Below are 20,227 nucleotides of genomic sequence, written 5' to 3' on the forward strand. Positions count from 1 at the left end.
CTGCACAGCAAAGTCCTCTTTATAACGGGCTGTTGCCTGTCCGGTACCACGGAAAGGGCTCGCGCTTTCCTTTTCTCACGCCTTATCGTTCACCGTCCACCGTCCACGAGCCGGTTTGGGGTGCAGCGCCGGCGGAGACTCCAGAATAAAGCTACCAGAGGCTCCCTGGATTGTGACGCGGTATTCCCTGGACTCCCTGCGCTGCGCCTCCTGTCTCAGCTCACCGACAGAGACAGGCCCAGTCCTCCTTCGTCCTTCCGTCTCTCCCTCTTCTCTTTCCGTCTTTTCTCCCTGACTATCTTTTTGGTTCAATTTGGCCTAATTCACACACACAAAAACAACAACACGTTGTTTAGTTGTTGTGCTGCTTCGTGGTCATGAGTCACATTGCTGACCTGTAACGCTCGTGGACATAAACCACAACGGAACCCGGTTCTTTCCCTTCTGTGCCACGTTCCCTTTTGGTCTCCTCTCGGACCTCTGGTTGTAGGTTCGTCCGGCTCTGGCGGATTGACACCATGAACTGTTCCTGAACCGGGCTGCGGACTGACAGATAGACAGGCCGCGAAGACCCAGGGAGTCGCGGAGGGGGAAGGGGAGTTCTGGTTCTTGTTCCTGTCCAATAGGGAATGTTGTTGAGGTGGGCCAAGGGGTTTGTGAGGTTCAGCGTGACCTGCCTGTCTGTCCTGCCTGTGCAGAGGCCAGATGTTGGTTATTACATGGCGTCAAACTGAGCGCGATCAGAGGAGAGGAAGAAGGAGAAGGAGGTTGAGAGCGGGGAGGAAGAGCAAAAATGTCGCTGTGATTTGACCCGCGCGAACTGTTTCCGTCGCGTTTGTCTCGATTCCACATTCAGTGAGTGAATATATGGGGATATATCCCCATATATCATCAAATTTACAATATTCCTGCAGTGTGAGAGGAAGCAGAAGTCAAATTTATAAATATAAGTTTACAAAGGGATGATTCAGATATCCAGATGTTGTCAGTCTGTCTCAGAATGAGCATCTTGGGACATTTGTGGACACTCTGGACATGAAGGTGCATCACTAAACTTTTTTTTTTTAGCCCTCCTGTTATTTCTGAGATGAAATTCATACCAAAAACAGATGCACGTGGCCTCGATTTCCTTCTGTCTCTCCCACTGCGTTCATTTGTTTTATCCGCCCACGCGCACACACAAGCTGAGAGATAAAGCGAAGAGGAGAGGGAGCGGAAGAGGAGTTCAATTACAGAAAGAAAAGCGTTACTTTGAGTTTGTTGTCGAGCCGCAGCGTGGCTTCAAATGATAAAAAAAAAAGAAAAGAAAAAAAGAGCACGGAGAGAAAATAAGCGCGTGCCTGTTCCCCTCCTAACATTTCCGGCTCAGCAGCTTATCGCTCTCGTGCATGCAGCTCCGCAGCCCGGTTGAAAAACGCGCAGCTCGCTCGCGGATTCTGGTTCCACTTTCGGCCGCTCATTTTTCGCGAGCTTTGAATCACTGCTCTCGCGCAGACCCTTATAAATTAGCGCGAGGCGTCTTATTGATTTATTTCCGAACAGCTAATCATCTGCGCGCGAGGAAGAGCCCGGGAAGTACCTGACGCAGGGAGCACGAGACTGGATATCTGCAGCCTGTAAGAAGACATACAGCAATTCAATAATAATAATAATAATAATAATAATAATAATAATAATAATAACAATAACAATAAGCTCGATGATGTTATTTTGTTTCTTTTGTAATACATCATGTAAAATGCTCCTTTCCGTTGCCGCTGATTTAAAGCTTCGGTAACGTTTTGTTAACATTATTTTTCCCACACTTCAATCTTTGGCTCGTTAACGTCCAGCGGCTCCAGATTTATGAGGCCGCGCGCTACTCTGATTTATGTTGGACTGTTGTCGAAGGCTCCTGCTCTCACTGCACCTACACACATACTGCTTCTTTCTTTTTTATTATCATTTTATTAAAGAGAGAATTAAAAAGCACTTCGGCCGTGAAGAGACTCATGAACAACCTTCGTGTCTGACGGCGGATATGGATCCACTGGATATGAGATATATTTTCAGAGCGGTTCAAGAGTTGGATTTATTTGACCGTTTTATTTTTAAATTATTTTATTTTACTGTTATGTTTTTTTTACAGCGCTCCCCTGCAGGTGGACTCTATCAGCTACATTTTAACGTGTAGATTAAACAGAAAACAGGTTAATTTTCTAAAATGTATTTTTTTTATTCATTTCACTTGTGTATCTGTTCTTCACCATCGTGGTTTCTGGTGTTAAATGGACTGTTGGACTCCGAGTTAAAAGGCGGATTTTAAAAAATAAATAAATGGAGACTGCTCCCTCTGCGCTTTAAAAAAAAAAAAGTCTACGAAGTGAAGAGAAGCGCGAGGCAGACAACATGGCTGCCAGTGTCAGCAGTGAGTGGGAAGATGCGCCTTGTGTGAAGTCTTGTCCGCTGACCTGCTTACGTTCTTCCAGACGCGTGGGTCTGCACCGACCTTGTCTTTGACCACATGCAATAAAAGGATGCTTCGCTCGCGCTGCATGAAAAAACACTCACGTTCATTTTGTGCTTCGTTTTTTTCAGCATTTCATCCTGAACAGAAAAATACAATCTCCCCTTCGGCTCTCAGTGAGCGGCCCATCAACAGCAGACAATACAGCCGAGATGAAGACTAACTCTGCGTCTCCACACACACACACACACACACACACACACACACACACACACACACACACACCGGATTAATTAATTTCAAATGCGCGAGACAACATTAAAAAGTAGAGCGTTAAATTCACAGAGGTGGAGATTAAAAAAACAACAGTATCCTGTTTGAAATGTCCGATCGACAGTTTTAATATGTCTCCCTACGCACCTCTGATTGTAGCAGATGTCACAGAGCTGCAAACATTATTCTCAGATTCAGTTATTTCAGTTTGTGGTGTCACAGAAGAGGACATGAATGATTCATCTGTGTGTTTGTCAGGTGAGTAACACACGTGCCTGTTCACTTCTAATAACAGCGCAGCGGCGACAGCGAGGGCAAAATTGTATTTAGTGGCGCGTAATTCGGAGAAAGTGGAGAGTAAATGTACCGAGGCCTCACAGGACTGAGAGAGCAGCAGCTAGAAAGGACGTCAGACGGGGAGATGTATCATTTCTCAACGCTGATTCAGATATTTGAACTATTTCAGCTGGTTTGACCCACAACTATGAGCCCAGACAAAACATACTGAACAGTGGACACACGATCATTTAAACCGACTGATCCTCACGCGCTGTTTTAGGAAGCTGTGTTTGACTCGATTTTTCACGCCAGGATTTCTCCCCTCCGTGCAGGACCGGGTTCACAAGCCGCCTCCTGCCTCCTCAGTCCGCAGACTGGCACGAGGAAAACACATTCCCGATGTTTCCTTGTCACCCAAATCAGATGTGAAGTCGAGCTACCCGGTAAAATATATAAATATATATGAAAAACGAAGGAGAAAAAAAAGAATCCTGTAACCCCCCTCCCTCCTCTCGGTATCCCTCCATTTCTTCCTCCGTCCACAGAAATGGGGCGAGATATTGTTTGTGACGTGGCGGCGGACAGCGCGGCCTCTCTGCCATTTCTGTGTGATGGGAAGCCGCGGAGCTGCTCTAATTTGGTTACACTAAGGTTTACACTGGTAGTGATGGTGGTGGGGGGGGGGGGGGGTACCAGGAGGCGGAAGAAACCGAAGACATATGACTGTAAAGTGATTCCAGGAGCACATGCGTCCATCTGCACGAGCTGCAGCCCTGCATTAGTCAATGGTTACAATATAATAATAATAATAATAATAATAATATTAATATTAATAATAATAACTGATAAAATTGTCTGGCACACCAATATTATTTCATGTAATAAATGTATTTGATGCTGCTCCCTGTCTTTTGTCCTTATTACATGTGTTACCAGTTGACACCAACACAGCAGCACAAGCGTCACAAACTGCACTGAATTATGGTCAACCGATGAAATTACCGTTACCTTATACCCCCCTCCTCCCCCCCCCACACAAACTTCAAACACACACTTGCTCGTAGCAAATTGGAGAGGCTATAAACGGAAGCACGAGCAGCTCACCGTGTCTCACACTGATTTTCCACAGAGTGTGCAGAGGAATGCAACATTTGAAATGAGACGTATGTTGATGGGACGAGAGAGAACGAAACCCTCCCCGCCCCTGCAGCTCATTTCCCCGGCACATTCAAGGGAAGAGAAGAAGGTCTGATTCACGGTGAAGGGTTTGAGCAAAGGCAGAGACTCTGAGTGCTGACATGAATAATGGCGAGCAGCTCCAGTCCAGCGGCACGTCTGGGGGAAAAATGAAAAAATGCAGGGAGAGAAAAAAAAAAATCTAAAACTGTACTCGCAGTGAATGAAGAGTCTGGTTCCATGTGTAAAGTTTAACTGAAGCATCTGTGTTCATCAGAACAGGAGAAGAACATGCAGGTAGTTTTGGTGACTTGAATAAAGCCACCATGCGCATTCCTCCCCGGAAGCGTCCTTTCCTGCACAAAGCATTTTAATGGTTGCACTTCAGTGGAAAGCAGGGGCCTAACTGTGCTCAGGAAGCCATGGACTCAAACCGGGGTCATTTATATCCTCAGCCTGGCTCCTCTGGCTCAGCTGCTGGGATTCATTCACACCTCCTAGCTAGATAAATGAGATTTTCCTGGCCGCCAGGTCCTTTTTATGAAATTTCATGGCGGCCGAGGCCACATTTAAAACAAATCTCCCGTTAATTAGTCGCCGCAGTAAATTAGGACCCGGAGCTACAGCAAGGCACTGTCACAGTGAGGCGGGAAACAGAAAGCAGCCCAGTAATAAAGTGTAAGAAAGCGGAGGGTGTGAGTGAGGGCAGAGGAGGAGGAGGAGGAGGAGGAAGAAAGAGAGGAAGGCAGTGAAAACACAGCCGGAACAGAGGCGACATCTCTTCCTCCTCTCCTTCTTCTTCCTCGTTCCGGTGGGTCAGCGGTCCGGCCGCCGTCGGTTTTCCATCTCCGTCTTCCCGCCGTGAAGGAAAACATGATTTATCGCGGGCAGCGCCGTAAACAACAGCTCTCCCTCACAAACACACAATGGCAGCCGCGGCCGCACGCTGACACCCTGCCTCTATCTATCAAGAGACGGAGAGAGACGAGAGAGGGAGAGGTAGAGGGAGAGGGAGAGGGAGAGGGAGGGATGGACGGAGGCAGAGAGAGATGTGGAGGCAGACAGGAGGTGATGGCACAAAGATGGAGAAGAATATCCAAGTGCTTCTTAGAATAAAAACAGCCATCGGCTGACGCTGCCCTGCTCCTCTCTGCTCTCTCCGGTTTGCGGCTGCACCGCTCCAGCCTATAAACAATGGCTGATGATGATGGGTGGGGGGGTGATGTGTAAACAACACGACAGCAACATGCACGATGAGAAAACACGGAGAAAGATGGGTATTTTTTGGGGGGCATATTTACCACGTTGTTAAAATAGCCAATGATTCAGTGAGAGTGATGCGGGCGAAGACGGCGCAGCGGCGGAGCAGATGAGGAAGAAGTGTGATTCCCCCCATGCAGTCCCCTTCCTTCCGCAATACTCACGGTGTCCACAACGACCCACAAGACGCACACCCGTCCAAATTTGTTTTATTGCAGCCTCCTTCTCTCTTTTCTCTTCCTCTCTCTCTCTGTTGGCGTTCCTCAGTGTCTCCTCTTCTCCCCCTCTCTCCCTCTCTCTCTCCTCTCCTCTCTCTCTCCCCCTCTCCCCGGTGCTACAGGGGGGCTTGTATCGGGGTTTTTTTTTTTTTTTTTTTTTTTTTTTTTTTTGAAAGGACAGTTAAGTTTTCCACGTCAGGCACTCGCGCGCCGGAGCTGCACCGTGTCTTGGCGTGATATTCCTGACGAATACATATCTATTCTGCAGCCTCTGCATTCATTATTGGATGAGTCACGTGACGGCGTGTTGGTCCGGGTGGGGGAGGTGGGGTGGGAGGGGGTGTGAGGTGCCCGTTCACGGGACAGATCTGGAACCCGCGCGTATATCAGAAATAAATGTTAAAAAACAAAAGGAGAGCACTTGTGTTATCGTGTTCACCTTTCAGCCTCTTCAGTGGGAGGCAGAGGAGTGTGTGTGTGTGTGTGTGTGTGTGTGTGTGTGTGTGTGTGTGTGTGTGTGTGTGTGTGTGTGTGTGTGTGTGTGTGTGTGTGTGTGTGTGTGTGTGTGTGTGTGTGTGTGTGTGCTGTAGGGTAGGCCTCTGACAGACACAGACCAATAAATGAAGATTGTCACCGCCTCGGTTGGTTTTTAAAAATGCCTGCCCGCTGCAGACTCCCTCTTCGTTATTCCTCACTGTCATCTCGCGCTCAGCTCCCATCAGTCGGCCGGATGAGGGGATTCCTGCTTTCTTCTCTTTCACAGCTCAAATATTCGATGATGACGGCGGAGATCATTTCTCTCCGGTTTATTTCTCTTGTTTGAGTGTCCAAAAACTAAACCAATAATTTAAGCAACTAAGACTCTTGCTAACTGCGTCAGTGAAAAGAAATCACGCCAATTTGCTAATTTAATCATTTTAAATTCATGCCTCGCATCGAAATATGAAAGTGAAGCGGCTGGAAACCAAAAAGTACAAAGAGAAGATAGGCCAGGCTTTTCTCCCACCTCTGTGACATCATATAATCAGAATTACGTTAAATAATTGATTTGGACCAAATTGTCCAACACCTCCTTTTGTTTCCCATGAACAAATGTTCCTGGTGGCGCGAGCTGCAGCTCGTTTCGAAGAACCCTTTTACTCAGCAGGGAGACAGTGGGACAGGTAGCAGCAGAGGACAGAGCCACGGAGACAAAGAGACACGCGGAGAAAGACACCGAGGAGGCAGAAAGAAGGAGAGAGGGACAGACAGACGAAGAAACACGGCAGAGACAAAAACCCCCGCAGCGAGGCCGCGCAGGGCAGCAGCAGCACAATGTAGGAATCCAGAGCTGGAGCCGCCTCCAGCAGGACAATGGAGAGCACAGAGCTGGGGCTGCGAGGCTCGAACCGAGCTGCTGAGGAGCAAACAATCAGCACTTCAAGGTCAAAGAATGGGCCGCAGCAGCCCGAAGACTCGCTGCTGCTCCTCACCGGAGACGGAGGGGTCGAACCTGAGTCTGCAGCGGCACCAGAAATATTCCAGAAGCTCCTGTTCACCCCAAACCAAACACTTCGTTTTATATTTCAGTGGGAGAACCGCGGAGACAAGAGAGGAGGTGGAAAATAAAAGAGAAGAAATATCAGACAAGGAGGGAATTCGGGTTTTGTCTCTAAATATGAGGGAAAAAATTGTTAGAATTGAGGAAATAAATGGGGAATTAATTTGGTGGTTTTTTTCTTTAATGCTAAACATGCGCAGATATTCGTATGAACTTTATCCCGAACACGCGCCGCTTCCTCCAGATTTTTACCCACAACAAGATTAAAATCAAACATTTGCGGTGGTGATGATGGCGTCTTTAATGACGGCCATAAATTATAGCAATCACAGTGTGAAACAACTGCTAAGATAAGTAGCAGCAGAGACCTGGGTCGGCCTGACAACAGCAATACGAAGCAGCTCTGTAAACTTGGCACAGCCACATGCAAAGCTGTTCCCACACAAAGCTCCAACAGCACAAACACAACGGAATTATGAAGGGCGGGTTTGTTGAGTCAAGCACCGGGAAATACTCACGGTAGCGGAGTAACGCTGCGAGCTGGGACTGTACTGATTGTTTGTGTGATGCTGCAGAGACACTTCACATCAGAGCACAGAACAGAACTACGTTTCACATGTGCAGCTTCCTGATTTTTGCAGGACAACACGCTGCAGATTCATGTCAATAAAAGCATTATTTTAACAACGAGATGCAGAATAACGGCGGATTTCTCTGAGTGTCTCTCGCTCCGTGATGGATTAAGACAGATTTTTCCTGCTTGTTAATGATTAACGAGGCTGTGAATAAAAAAGAGAGAAACTCAAAATGTCTCTGAGAAAGACCGTAAAATGTAAGTGTCAAGGCACCTGACAGGATGGTAAAATACGATTAATTTTTATCATTATTATTATTATTATTTTAAATTATATATTCGGATCAGTCGGGTCTCGTGCAGAGAAGCAGAGGAGACAGGAAAAGAAGGCGACAGATTGATTTACAAAACCTTTTACTGCGGCTCGTAAATCTGTTTCGAGACGGCAGCACGTGCACAACCGGTTTTTGAAATATTCGTCTCTTGCACGAGACGTGAGGGCTTCCCTCTGCTGTGGGGTTGCACCAGACTTCCCCGGCCGGGCTCACGAGCCGTGGCCCGGTCGCGCGCCCTCACTTATATTCCCTTTATATTATATTTATGTTAATAAACATATCAAAATCCATAAGTAATAACAGCTGAGTGATGAGACACGGGTTTTAATGCATATGTAAGCACGTTATGAAAGAGGCGGGACCTCTAACGTTGACCCTGAAATGGTGTTTGAAAGCCGCCTGTGAGGATTTAAAAAAGGACCAGTGACACTGCAGTGCACCCAGCCGGAAGGCCACGCAACAACTTCCCTGTATTTGTTTTATATTTTCACATGTTCACACATGTTTACAGCTTTAAATGTCACGTGAACACCAACAGGCCTCCCGGTTGTCCGCCAGCTCCTGCTGCATCCGTGCTGATGGAAACCGGGAGGTTAAATGACTAACCAACGGAGCCTCAAACATTTACAATGTTCTGCTTCACACATGAAGAAGGACGAATGCACGGTGACATTTTGTAGTGATTTCATCCGCCTTTGTTCTCCCTGTTCTTTTCTGAACCTCTCATTGTGGAATTAAAGACACTTAATTGTCGTCCAAATGAAGAAGTGAACAGGAGGTCTTAAATTCGTATTTGTCTTCACTTCCTGTGACTAAATGACCTTTCAGAAAAACAAATGTGAAGAACTGTTTTTTTATTCAAAACATGTTTTTGATATGACCGTGTAAAAAGTAAAGAGAGATTGGGAGATCCTAATGAGCCGCCATCATTTCTACAGGCCGCAGAAGGTCATTTATCAGAACCGGATATGAGCGAGGCGGGTCGGCTCCTCTGCACTCACAGCTGGACTTCACAACAAAGTCAAGTTTAAGAGCCACAAATGTGTCTTCAAGTGTTTTCTTATTTTTTCCTGTCAGTGATAAAAGCTCAGACTGATCTAATATACTGAGCAGTTTGTATTCATGAGTGCTCCAACTGCAAAGAAGCACCCAAATATGAGTATCTTCATGGTTTTGGTTCAGTGAAGTGTTTCCAGAATGAAGTGCACTCTTCATCTTCCTCTTCCATCCTGCAGCTAATTCAAGTAAACCGTGCACTGATGCTACTGATATAAAAGCAGTTGTTACTCATCTTATCATCAAAAAACTCGCCTCTTACTAACAAGGCAGAGCCCGCGTGCTCCAGCAGCAGGCCTGCAAAAGGAAACTGTTTCTGCGCGTGCAGCAACTTGGCAGCTTTCTTTTTAATACTTAATATGTGTCTACTTTTAAATACACACCCACACAGACACACACAGCCGGTGCAGTAGTAAAAGGCTGGCAGCCATATATCTTTCGTGACGACCTCCTCCTGCAGTCCGCGCGCCTGCACCGTGACCTCCTCGGCTCCTCGCGCTCTCCAGAATAATAAATTTCTCGGGCAACGCGGATGCAACGAGCGAGAGGGGAAAAACGCGCCGGCGATTTGTCTGGCAATTAGCAAACCACCGCGAGACTCCGCGGGCCAGAGCGCGAGAGGGAGAGGCTGCTGTTACTGTTGGGCTTTGTTGCGTGTGTGCCAGTCTGTGTCTGCACACGTGCACGCGCATACTGGACACATAACTGGTGCCTGCATGTTACCCTGCGTGTCCATCCGCGTGCATGCGTGTTGTGAAGCCTCTGCAACAACCTGTGGAGCAGAGTGAGAGCCGCCCACCTGCCCGCCAGCTTCATGCTTTTATTTCACACTTATCACACTGCTAATCCCACAAAAACACACATCCAACTCCGGTTGGAGAGACGAGTCAGGACAAGAGATGAGGCTGCACATCATTTACACAATCTGAAATCACAAAACTTATGTCTGTTTCACTAAATAAATAAACTGAAGAGAATTTTTCTGTACATGAAAGAGCGCCAATATCTGCCCTATGAGGCCATTCCCTTATGATATGACATCACTTGATCTCACCAACAGACTGGATGGCTTTCCTGCCACCAGGTCTCCTGGTGTCCTTCACACCTGCACCTTTCTTCGGTGCATTTTCCACCTCTTGCAGCCATTATTTTACTGCAGTCAACAGAGTCAAACCTACATGACACAAGCAGGCCTTGCCTGAAAGTGACAGGTCCATCCACTACGGTAAAACGTGACATAGCTACGCTGGGCGACGTCTTTCCATCAGAGTTACACATTTTTAGAGCATGTCTATTATAGCTTTTAAAAATGTCCCTTGCACTTGTTCTCAGTACCTTAATGTTAAGGTACATTGGTCACATGATCCTTCCTCATGTGACATTTGCATGCATGTAAGTTTCACGCTTACAAAAGGTGTGATATACAGGTTCCACATCAAAACCTGTCACGCCTCGACGGCCCTCAGCGTGTCCACCTCACGTTTGGCTGCAGTTGACGGGCGCGTCTGTTTCTGGCTTCGTTTGTACCTTTTGTTCCACAACAACAAAAGTTGGCCCCGACGCTCGTTATTCCTGTTTGCTTGTGGTTTTAATCCTTTGATGTGATCAATAATCGATTAATTGATTTTTTTATTTTTTTTTTGTAATAATGATGCAGGAAGAGACGGATGCTATTGAAGAATCCGAGCTCCATTACAAAATAAAATGAAGAAAACTCAGCTGTGTGTGGTAAAGAAATGCAACTTCGCTTCGGAGGAGGTTTGTAAAGACTTCCAATAATCCTCTGGGTGTTCTGACCTTTGACCTTTCTCTGTAAATGATGGAGCTGAGGCAGTTTACCACGTCATTTGCTGTAAGTGAACTTCTCTGGGTTACATCGTCAAAATATTTCAATCTAAAATCGAACGCTGTGTTCGGACGTGTTTTCAAAGCTCCTCTGGAGCACCTGACGGACACATGACTGAAAAACGCTCTGTGTTTGGATCCAGTGGGGCTAAAAGGCTAAACATCAAAATGTAGGAGACCTGAGAGCAAAACGTGCAGTTTTACTGAATTATAAATATAAGGATAGTTTAAGGAGGTGGTCGGGTAACAACGGGACACGAGGTCGCAGATTTAATTCCAATAATAGCCACGATTAAAAAAACACAAAGCTGCAGAAGTTTCGTCCTAAAATGGTTCGATTCCCCTGCAGTTCTGTTTACAGGATCTGAATCCTCCTTTACGAAGTCTGCTGGTTGACATGAAAACAGTTGTCTCCTGGATAACTTTTTAAAATCTTGCCTGACTTATGAGACATCAAATGAGAAATAGAGAATGAAGAGACATGACAGCTGTATGGGAAACCAAACTGACCAACGGCTTTTGGCCCTGTGTGATTATTCTTTGATGAATCAGTGCAGCCAGCACCGTCTCAGCTGCAGGTCAGATTACCAGCCGGTCCATTCCAGATGAATAAGAATCACACACGAGCACTTTCACAGTAAAACTCTCTTCCGTTTTATATGAATCAGCTTGGAAATGAATGTAATGTCAGAAATTTTACCAAACATGAACCAATATTCTCCTGATGAGTAGAGCATCATGTGAAAAAGGCTAACGGAGGAGGAAGGCTGTGTTTACTCTGATGTTCTCAGCCGAGCAGATCCAACAACACATTTAGAAAGGCTCTGTGTTCATGTGACAACATGTTTCCTCAAAGGAAGGAGGATTGAGAATCGTGTCCTGTTATGGCCTGTAGCTGACCCCAGCGAGGTGAAAGGGTTGTCTGTGTGTGTCTGTCTGTCTGTCGGTCTGCTGTGGGAGCGCCCGTTACAGTGAACCCCCTGGTGGAGGAGGCCTCCGGAGGTCTGGGAATGTCCGAGGGAGCTGAGGGTCTGACAGCCTTGTGAGGTCAAAGGGGGCCATAGTGGGGGTAGGTAGGTATGGTGTGTGTGTGTGTGTGTGGGGGGGGGGGGGGGGGGGGGGGGGGTAGCCACGGGTCAGCCTCTGGCTTCAGAGCCAGTGGACCTCATCGGTCAGAAAAACGTGTCCCCTGGTTGAACCCTGTGTGGCAGCTCGGCCGTCCCTCTGTCCCTGCAGGACCATCGATTTCCCCTCTTCTCTCTCTCTGCTTCTGAATCCCTTCAATACTCGCTGCTTCTATTTCTGCCATTTGTTTCTCTTACTTTTCCATGCATCTGATTACGTCATTGACGTCCTCGTGAGAGGCCGGAGCTGCTGCCCTTTTTTACTTTTTAATCCCGGGCAGATTGATTTCTGACGGGGTCAAACAGGAGTGAGTGCGCTTCCTGCGGCCGCTGCTGCTCGGTTCGGCGCACACCGGAGGCCTGAGCGCGCGCAGCGGCCGCCGATCGTTCGCAGTTCATTTGAAAAGTCTGCAGATCGTTTGTTTTCCAGCTAAATTGTTTTGGAGCGCAACCGAGAGAGTATCCATTAACTAGCTACCCGGGCTCTTGTAATTTTTCTTTTTCACCCCCCCTCCCCTTCTCTCCCCGTGAACGCCTCTCTCCAACTGAACGCCGTATTATTCATGTTCCCACCACAGCATCTCATTAAAAGCTAAAGGCCTAAACCACAGCAACACGTTTTAACCACAGCAACACAACCAAGATAAAACGCAAAGCAAACTTTCACAACCATTTCTGGCATAGACATTTCTGGATGTTCCTCAAGTCATATGAGCCTCACAGGCGACACTGGGAAACTAAAATTATAACTTTCGGATGAATCTGAAAAAAATCTCCTAAATGGACTGTCTCATACTTCCCACAAATGCCGTGCGTGAAAGACGCACAGCGGCACATTTTACGCAAAACAACAGATGCTCGAGAAGTGGCAGGCCTCACGTAGAAGTGACACCGGGGTGGAAACAGATGCACAAACTCAGGAGAAAACAGAACCCAGCACAACACAAGACCGTCATCTGTAGCTGTACGCTGCATGCAAACACACACACACACACACACACACACACACACACACACACACACACACACACACACACACACACACACACACACACACACACACACACAGCTTCCAACACAAACACTCAACTCCAAAAGTCCTTGCGCTAAAACCGAAGCCCCCACGGCCGTAAATGCCCCCTTCGCCTGACCTCACCAAATGTGCAAGGGGCAATAAAACCATAAAACCGCCACGGAGCCATCAGACACGGAGAAGCAAAAGAACCAAAGACAGAAAAGAAGAAATTAAATTCCCAGGCCTCTTACCTTTGACGCCATCACTTCCAACGACCTCTGGGCCCTCTTCCTCTGCGCTGCGAGAGCTCGTCGACTGGTTTCTTTTCAGGGATTTTCTTCCTTCCAAAGAGGAAGAAAGACGTTTTCTTTTTTTTTTTCTCGTGGTAGGATACATGTGGGGTGTAAAAAAATAGCTTGCTGATGGGTGGGAAGGGGACGTGTACGTGCTAGTGTGTGTGTGTGTGTGTGTGTGTGTGTGTGTGTGTGTGTGTGTGTGTGTGTGTGTGTGTGTGTGTGTGTGCGTGTGAGGAGGGCAGGTTGGGAGGAGGGTGGTGTCTTCCAAGTGTCTTCCAAGACGTCTTCTTTTCCTTCTTCTGTGTCTGTCTCTCTGCTCCTTGCCCTCTCTCTCTTGGCAGAAGGGTTCTTGTGTGTGGCTGCCAGATGACAATAGAGAAGGAGAATAAGGAGAAGTGTTTAAAGAAGAACTAGTGATTAATGATTTGTTCTTGTATAATTCTCGCATTTTTCTTGAGGAGCCGTCCCCTCTGTCCTGTCCAGAAAATAATGGCGGTGAACTTTTTTTTTTATTTTTAGAGGGTTGAGTGGGGGGTGGGCATCCTGACAAAATCTGCTCCCATTCAGAGGAGCAGCAGAAGGCCCCGGCTGATAAAGGAGGCTCAAAGAGAATAAGGATTCCTCGCTGGATTTTTATTGTGCGCGGTTGTCACCCCACGCGCAAATTCATTTATTTCATCTGGGACTGCAGTTGCCCGGGGACTTTAGTGGTTATTGTGGAGGCACATGTGTGCGTGCATACTGGAGGGGGAGGGGGGGCCGTGTAGGTGCTGCAATATAGAACACTTGGCAAAAATTACAGCATTCGGACACAAATATTATCTCGTGTGAGGAGAGGTGCACCGCCAGAGGGTGTGTGTGTGGAGGAGGGATATATATATGTATATATATATATATATATATAGATTTATATTAAATAGAAATATAGAAATTGGTTATTCCAGTCAGGACACTGTGAAAATGGCTCACGGGTCCGTTTGCAGTGACCACATGTAAGAAGAAGCGCAGTGTCTGGTCGTGTGTGTGTGTGTGTGTGTGTGTGTGTGTGTGTGTGTGTGTGTGTGTGTGTGTGTGTGTGTGTGTGTGTGTGTACAGTTTGATAGGAGGGCGGTTGTTTCACTGCTGGAGCCTCATAAATAGGAAGAAAACAGATAAATGGGCAGAGGGAGTCTCTGTGGCAAGAGGCCCAGGGAGAAATCAACCAACAAGTAATAGGGAATCTACTCTGGGCCGAGGAATACGAGCGGACCAATTTGGGGGGCACACTTTTTTTGTTTAAAGTTCATCGGGAGGAATGCTATTTTCTCGTTCACCCCCCCTCCTGCTCCATATTTTTCTATACCTGCTCTAAGAAAAGAAAATGAAAATTAATACGGGAGCCGCGCCTTACAAAAGAAGCCATTCGTCTTGTTGATTATCTATTTGGTTGTCAGGGTTTGAGCTATGGCGCCGGCCCGCTCCCTTTTTATAATATATAAAAAAATAAAACACACATGCACTCACAGCAGCGGCACAAAACACCGAGAGGACAGAAAAAAAACTGTTGTGCAAAAATTACACTCATTAAAGCATTAAAAGACCACGAACCGAAAAACTATTTAATTTTTTTTTTCGTCAGAACCAGGAGAAGGGAGGGCTGCTCAGTGTCGGGCCCGGTGCAAGCGCATCTGAGCAGCCGTTAAATTAACGGGAGAACCGGAGTGAAACGGATGGACGGTTTGTGATTTAAAACGAGATTACAGGACGTAATGTACCAAGATCACTCAGGGCCGGGACAGATTAATCATCGAAGGCTCTTGATTTCTCCAGACAGGTCGCTGTGCCTTTGTAGGCAAAAACCAACACCGGAATGACGTGAAGCTGTTCTTTGTGTGCGCGTGGAAGCGACGGCATGTTTGCTTTCAATAAATCCTCCACCTTCGAAATGTGAGGAGAGCAGAGACGCACGTGCCTTTTTTGTTTTTTTCCACTGCGGGAATTGGAAAAAAAAAAAAACATTTTTAGAAAATAATAAAACGGGAAAATAAAAATAATAAAATAAATATACACACAACATGTCTGTTAATTATCGGCGCAATTATGGAAGCAGCAAAAACTGCAAACCCCTTGGAGATTCAATTTTAGAACGAAACAGAATTCCGAAATAAGAGAAGATAGAAAATTATACCTTTTCAGCAATTTATTTAAATTTCTATGAGCTATTTACAAATAATATGAAGGGAGACACTGAGGAGGCAGAAGCAGAGAAAGGAGACACTTCCATCTTCAATAATACATGTCATCAACAAGAACATAGAAACGGATCTTTGGAATGTCAATAAAATATCATCGAATAAAAACACGTGCAGGATGAAATGTCTAAAAAACAAATGTCACAAAGTGAACGAACAGAGACAGAAACAGGAAGTGTGCGCGCGTTTCATGTTCGTGAGGAGAAAAATAAATCAACACCTTTCATGCAATAAGAAGCTCATTCTTTTTCTGAGTGTCCCTTTCTACAACAATTGCTTTTAATTAAATTACGTTTTTTTTTTTTTTAAAGTTTTCCATATACAAGAAATGAATAGCGCTTTTTGTTTTGCAGGTAATAATTATTATAATAACTCGTCACACAATTTCAAAAATATAAGAGCTCGAGAAGCCGTCACTTCAATAAAAAAGGAAAAATAAGATGAGCAAAAATAAAATAAAATAAAATATATATAAGTAGAACTGAGGTAATAGGTAGTACATTGTATAGTGCTATAATGTGTTGTTGAAGAATTCGTGCCAGGATTTTGCTGAAATTATTAGTATCCTTCATTCAGGCAGCTTTATAAACCCTGTTCGGTAAGTAGTGTGAATTTTTCCGTGTTTCCATCATCACAACATGAAGAACAGAGCAGCCACGCCCCTCTCCGCTCCGCAACAACAGCACACACAAAATAACAACACGTACAATTTCAAAAACGACATTTTGTCGTGAAACAAAACGGAAACACCAACAATTAGAAACGGAAACGGGCCGCAGGAACCACCGAGGATCACACCGGAGGTTACATCTGATGTGGGCGCACGTGCGGGTTTGTGCATGTGTATGTGATGAGTTTAAGAAATGAAATAAGGATAATTTCATTTATTACACGTGCGTGTGTAAAGGGGGGGAGTGAAGCAAAGAGGGGGGCGGGGGGCGGGGGGGGAGGCTTTGCTTTGTACCTGCAGAGTAAACATGACAAATGGCGCCGAGTTTTTGGCAGAATTAAAGATGAAAATGAGGATCCATCTTCACAAAACAAGAAGTCCTGGATAGAAACAGAAAAAACACGTGAGGGAACACTGAGCCTGCCGCCTTCAGTTCTGTCACCGAGCCGGTACCGGGCTGCTGTACCAGGCTGCTGTACCAGGCTGCTGTACCGGGCTGCTGTACCGGGGATATAAAAGACAGAAATAACTAGCAGAGGGGGTGAAGTTATTCATTTCATCTGTTCTTTCAGTTTCCTTCCTCTATTTTTGTTCATTTCATATCTTATGAATGGGATGGGAATGGTGGGACCCCCCCCCCCCCCCTCGTTTCCCACGTCATAACGTCATATCACGGAGAGTAACATCAGAACAGGGTCAGGCGGCGGCATCTCTCCCTCCCTCAGATCAAGGGCGCTATTCCGCTCCAAAATGCACATTCCGGTGTTACAAGCGGGAATCAGGGAGCGAAAGATTGGGCCACACAGAGAGCCAAAGAACCGGGCTATAGGGGTCCGGAGGTTCGGTTCTGGGAGCCGCTCAGAGCCTGGGAGTTTGTACTGCCGTTTGTCCCGGAACGGACCTTCGTGTTGGGCAGCTTGTGGTCTTTCTTCCACTTCATCCTCCGGTTCTGGAACCAGATCTTGATCTGCCGCTCTGACAGGCACAGCGTGTGAGCGATCTCCACTCTGCGCCTGCGCGTCAGGTACCGGTTGTAGTGGAACTCCTTCTCGAGCTCCAGAACCTGCTGACGCGTGTAGGCCGTCCGCGAGCGCTTCGGTTCACCTCCTGTGTAGTTTGTGTTCACTGTGGGACAACAAGGGGAACACAATCACATTCCACATAATACAAATCATCATTCTAATAACAGGCTCGTTGTTAAAGGTCGTGTGGTTGCTGCTATGAACATATGAGAGGCCTCCTGTAACATGGCGGACAGCAGACAGTGATTGTTTCATGTGGGTTCATTGAAGAAGACGCACCGCAGTGAAAACAAACGGAAACAGCACATGAAGCTGCAGTGAGGGACAAAATGTCCCTGTGAGCGTGGAGCCACGGCCCCGCGGCCCGGTGCACCGAGACAGGCTGAACTCGGTCAGACACTTTGAAGCGACACCTCCCGTTTATCCGACACTCTTTTACAGACTCTGTTTTCACAGAACACGTGTTGTCAGGTGTGATTTCAGGCCCCGCGGCGGTAAATCCTCGCAGCACAGCCGGCCTGACGCTGCTGTCCAAATGTGGTGAAGTGGGAGGACATCGGGGGCGAAAAGACAAACGGTGCAGCTCGGAGACACGATGAGGACTGATGCTACATGTGGAAAGAACAGAAGCGGGGACATTCTGCTTGGACTGATCCGGTGCACAAACTGAACGTAACGATGGCAGCCGTGTGTGTGTTGTACCGGTGGAGAATACAAGTGTGTGTGTGTGTGTGTGCGTGTGTGTGTGTGTGTGTGTGTGTGTGTGTGTGTGTGTGTGTGTGTGTGTGTGTGTGTGTGTGTGTGTGTGTGTGTGTTGGGGGGGGGGGGGGGGGATGCAGCAGGCTGGGATTCAACCAACCTGAAAAACAGCAGCGAGCAAACCAGCTGCGGGAGAATTCAGCGTCTCCTCCGGGAGGAGCACGAGTCCACAAACACACCGAATAAAGCGAATCATTCTGTCACGGAGGAAACAGCCCGCTGGAGAAAACGCGTTCCGGTGACTGTGGAAGGAGCATTTAGTCTCCGGCCGATCACGCGCTCCATTATTCCATCAGTAAATGTGCTAAAACGTCACAGAGACGCTGTACTCGGTTTTACATTCAAGGTTTTACGGCCGGCTCCATAAACAGAATATTTGAGCCCACATCAAACTCTCCCTCCCCTGGAACAACGAGCGCGGAAGGAAGGCTCACAGAGTAAAGTACACCGTTTACACAAGCCCACCACTTAAAATCAAATTACCAAAGCATAAAAGCTAACTTATGGGCTGCTCGGAGTTGTCATAAAGCGAGGAATTAGAGCAGACGAGCCTGAGATCGGACTTCAAGAGGCACCTCAGCGGAGAGGTGTAATAAAAATTTATGGAGGGTGTAATTATATTGGCCTTGCAAACAGACGATCGTAAATCTTGACCCAAGGGCAACTCTCCTGCTTGTAACGGAAAACCGGGAGGGAAGCCGTAGATTGTGACGGTGGACACCTCGCTGGCTGCATGGCTTCAAACTGCAGGCACAAAGGCGCACGGAGAGAGAGAGGGAGAGAGAGGGGCAAGTTTGCATGCAGCTCTTACCGATGTTTACATGGACTTTCTTCATCCACGGGTACACCACGGGGTCCTTACGAGAGCTCGCGGGGGAAGAAGTGCTTTGGCTGTGGGGCGTTTGGCCGCAAGACGGCGGTGGAGGCGGGCTCGGTGTCACCGACTCGCAACGGTGGCTCGGCTCCGGGACCGGGGTGGTCTGCAGCGCGGTCGGGGGGACAACATGACCCCGAGGGGACATCACCACCGAGGCGGGCTGCGCTGCACGCTGACACGGCGTGTAGGGCGGCTCGGATCGCTGCTGCTGCTGGTTCTGGTGGTGTTGATGGTGGTGGTAGAGAGAGTCCGGCTGGAAGGCAGCGGGCTGCTGCCTCTGGGAGCTGTAATAGTCCGGAGAGTGACTGGGCAGATAGTCGCTCTGTGAGTATTCCTCGCACGGCGGGAACTTGGGGTCCACATAGTTGGAGTTGATCAAATAGGAGCTCATGGCCATTAATTTGTCTTTTTGTGGAATTGCACCAACTCGGAAAATATATAACTAAAATTTATATCTCATCCCTTTACTCTTCGGTTATTCCTGTTCCGTTGAACCCTCCTACTTTTCTGTCAAGTGAACAAAGTTAAGAAGCCACGTGACGGCAGCCGGCCAATGGCGCGTCTTCAGGCCGAACCCCGGATAAGGAAATGGGATTAAGCATATACATGGCCCCCGCACGCGCATCATCATATGGCCTCAGTTTGTGGGCATTCACGGTCCTCCAATACTCTCCCCTCTCCCTCCTCCGATGCCCGCTCTGCTCTGCACATCTCTGCGCCACATGTCAGCGCGCCCGCCGCCGCGAGCGGCCGCAGAATCCCAACAATAACAACGCGTGTCCGACACGCTGCAAACACAGCACGAGCAGAAGAGAGTACCGGACAGGTGACAAAGTCCTCCCCTATCCCCTGTCCCCGAATCTGGAAGAGAAAAATAAAAGAAGACACAAAAAAAAAAAAAAAAAAAAAAAAAAAAAAAAAGCGCTTGCAAGGAGGTGTGTGTGTGTGTGTGTGTGTGTGTGTGTGTGTGTGTGTGTGTGTGTGTGTCCATGTATAGGGACGTGCTTTCCACATCTCTTTTTTTTTTTTTTTTTTCAAATGGTTTTAAATCGCTGAGGGAGAGGGGGAGAGGGAGTGGGAGAGGGAGTGGGAGAGGGGGGAGAGGGGGAGAGGGGCCTGCTGCACCGCCACCCAGCACCACCGTGTCAGAGATAAATCTGGCCTGTTTAGGATCGATATAAAATTCATCAACTAATTCAGGTTGCTCGGCCTCCTAAATCACCAGCAGACC

At 47.3% G+C, this 20,227-nt stretch overlaps 2 protein-coding genes across 2 annotated transcripts in view; both read right to left on the reverse strand.

The window, feature by feature from the left end:
- The window catches only part of hoxb3a (homeobox B3a), a 46,245-nt gene that overhangs the window by 20,774 nt on the left and 5,244 nt on the right, over positions 1–20,227 (reverse strand). Inside the window, 1 exon segment of the mRNA XM_069177332.1 lies at positions 13,393–13,796. The gene's annotated coding sequence lies outside the window, so the exon portion shown is untranslated.
- On the reverse strand, positions 15,612–19,463 carry hoxb4a (homeobox B4a). The gene is made up of 2 exons (XM_069177336.1): positions 18,931–19,463; positions 15,612–17,463 (listed from the first exon to the last, which is right to left on the reverse strand). The coding sequence occupies exons 1-2, from the start codon at positions 19,391–19,393 to the stop codon at positions 17,162–17,164; spliced, it is 765 nt and encodes a 254-aa protein (XP_069033437.1). The 5' UTR covers positions 19,394–19,463; the 3' UTR covers positions 15,612–17,161.

This window comes from Embiotoca jacksoni, unplaced genomic scaffold (assembly GCF_022577435.1).
Source record: "Embiotoca jacksoni isolate LCO1_2020_lvr unplaced genomic scaffold, fEmbJac1.0.p SCAF_71, whole genome shotgun sequence".
NCBI lineage: Eukaryota > Metazoa > Chordata > Actinopteri > Embiotocidae > Embiotoca > Embiotoca jacksoni.